The sequence below is a fragment of the Atta colombica genome, unplaced genomic scaffold (assembly GCF_001594045.1).
Source record: "Atta colombica isolate Treedump-2 unplaced genomic scaffold, Acol1.0 scaffold181, whole genome shotgun sequence".
In the NCBI taxonomy this organism is placed as follows: domain Eukaryota; kingdom Metazoa; phylum Arthropoda; class Insecta; order Hymenoptera; family Formicidae; genus Atta; species Atta colombica.
This window is the reverse complement of record NW_017259273.1, coordinates 483,699-486,182: the sequence shown is the minus strand read 5'-3', so window position 1 is coordinate 486,182 and position 2,484 is coordinate 483,699. Positions and strand designations below refer to the sequence as shown.

Sequence of the window (2,484 nt, the reverse complement as noted above, 5' to 3'; positions counted from 1 at the left end):
AATTTTACAGGCAGATTATGTATAACTATTTGTGTAATGTATTCTTTTTTGATACATAATATGTGATACATATGTACATATGACTTCTGCTGAGATTATGTACATTGTAGCGCACTTTAACAGGTTAGCATGCGCAACTGCATTCGCGCAAATACGCGGTGATTGGTGGACTTCTACTGCTATAGAAAAGATACTCTATAATTTTGGCACTCTTCGCCTCATGGGTTAAATTTAGGGTGAAATCACACAGTGCGGAATAGAGCATGCGTCATTGAAAGCACTCAGCGCTATTCCGCATTTAATGTTGCGGAATAGCGAGTGCTTATTGTTCTTGTAATAAACCATCGTATTTTGAAAGGTTAAAATGATTTGATGCTGATGATGAAATTGCGTAATGTCGAGACAAATGAAGCAAAATGACAAAATCTAAGTGCATAAATATAAGATCACATAAAGATAAAAAAAATAATGATGCAATTTCAGGGTGCCCTTTTCCGAACTTTTCCATCACGTCAGTTTTGTGTGTTATGTTCACACGAAAAATGATAGTAAATGTGTTAAAGCAGTTCAAAAAATTCTTATGAGAGTGTAAATATTAATTTACAATCTACAACACTTCCTAACAGCATAAAGTTGACTCTAAGTCGACTCTGAGTCGATTATAGCTTCTAGACGTCTGAAAAATGGACGTCCGTAAGTCGACTTTAGACTTGGAGACATCTTTAAGTCATATAATGTCCTACTTTAAAAAACGACTATAAATCGATTTTAAGTCACTATTCTAAGTTGTGATCCGATTCATGCTCACAACGCTCATGAACAGTATTCATCATTGTTTAATTATATATAGTTAAACAACAAGGATGAAATGATTCCATATTTAAGCTTTATGAGCATAAATCGTACTAAACGTTCTAAAGTCGATATTGGAAGGACATCTATACAAAGTCGACTTACAGTCGATTTTAAAGGTCTAACTTAGCAAAGTCAACTTACAGTCGACATATCGACGTTTGTGTAAGTTGATTTTGCTAAGTCAGGTCTTTAGAGTCGATTGTAAGTCGATTTTGTATAGACGTTCTTCCAATATCGATTTTAGAACGTCTAGTTAAGCGATTTATGCTTATAAAGCTTAAATGCGGAATCATTTCGTCCTTGTTGTTTAACTGTAGTTAAACAAGGATGAATACTGTTCATGAACGTTGTGAGCATGAATCGGACCACAGCCTAGAATAGTCGACTTAAACTCGGCTTACAGTTGTCTTTAAAGTGGGACATTCCGCAATCCTATTCCGGATCGTGTGATTTCAATCTTAAAGAGACTGGGGAATGTGGTCAAAGTCTCACTACAAATACTTTGAAGCATTTAATGGACCAATTAGAAGAAAGAATTTTACAAACTGACCAATTAAAAAATACTTCAAAACGTTCGCAGCATCGCGTTGACTATATCCTTCTGTGCCTTCTAAAAAGCGACACAAATGACACAATGAATCATTACATTCTTGTTATCTTTGTCAATGTTAAACAAAGATAATATGATCACTGTGTCGCACTAGATTTGTTCACGTTGCAAGCTCCAACATGTTCTTATCATAGCTCCTACTCACTCTATCAAGCACATTGGAGTGAATAAGAGCTATATTAGGAGCATATTGGAATGTGTTAGAATATGCGACATGAACAAATTTACTATGTCGCTTGTTGGAAGGTATACTCTACTGTATAGGGTCTCTAGGTACACCCAGAAACACAATTGCTCACTGTCTAGTTTCCACCGAGAATTTAAACTGGATCAGAACGTAAGAACTAACTAACTACAGTCGAGACCAATTTCCCTGTTACAGTTGAAATAGGAGAAGGCTCGACTGTAGTTGGTTGGTTTTTACATTCTGATCCGGTTTAAATCTGGGTCATTATCCGGTTTAAAACTAGGCCATTAAGCGCTCAGTAAGCTTTTGTACCTGTTTGGTCTGTATTTTTAGATCGAATGGAATATGCCAATCAAATGCAAGAGCTCAATGAGCGGTCGTGCTTCTAGATGCACCCATTGACTCTATTCTCTCGTATATAGAACTCTAGTAAGAGAAGCTGAAACTCGGAAGATTCTGTACCGGGAGGTTCACTTCAGTATATTATAGAGTTTATTGATAAAGGGGAGTGATTTATGAAACAATGGCAGAAGAAAAAAGTGACAGGTAGCGAATACTTATTGATAAACACATGTTTTATATTTCTTACAAAATGCAGCATCTGTCGTTTATGCACAATCTACCGGGGTATTGTAAATTGAGGTTATGTTTTCTGGTTTAATTGTTGATAAACACTTGTAGAGTTCAAATATTGAGATTCGAAAATTTGAAAATGGAAGATTTGTATGTATAAAAAATTGAATTTTAATTTAATTAACAAATTTTAAATATTAATAATTCGAAAATCTAAAAATCTAAGAGTTCGAAATTCTTATTAATAATATAATATAAA

The 2,484-nt window shown here is 34.7% G+C and overlaps 1 protein-coding gene across 2 annotated transcripts in view; it reads left to right on the top strand.

Moving 5' to 3' along the window:
• The first annotated feature begins 2,098 nt into the window (after positions 1 to 2,098).
• The window catches only part of LOC108686443 (set1/Ash2 histone methyltransferase complex subunit ASH2), a 9,194-nt gene continuing 8,808 nt past the window's right edge, over positions 2,099 to 2,484 (top strand). For both annotated transcript variants that reach the window (XR_001931705.1, XM_018191754.1), the window contains exon 1: positions 2,099 to 2,198. Coding sequence is in view for 1 of the 2 variants with exons in the window: in XM_018191754.1 (XP_018047243.1) it covers positions 2,176 to 2,198 (23 nt within the window). In the remaining variant the exon portion in view is untranslated. The remainder of the gene's footprint in view (positions 2,199 to 2,484) is intronic.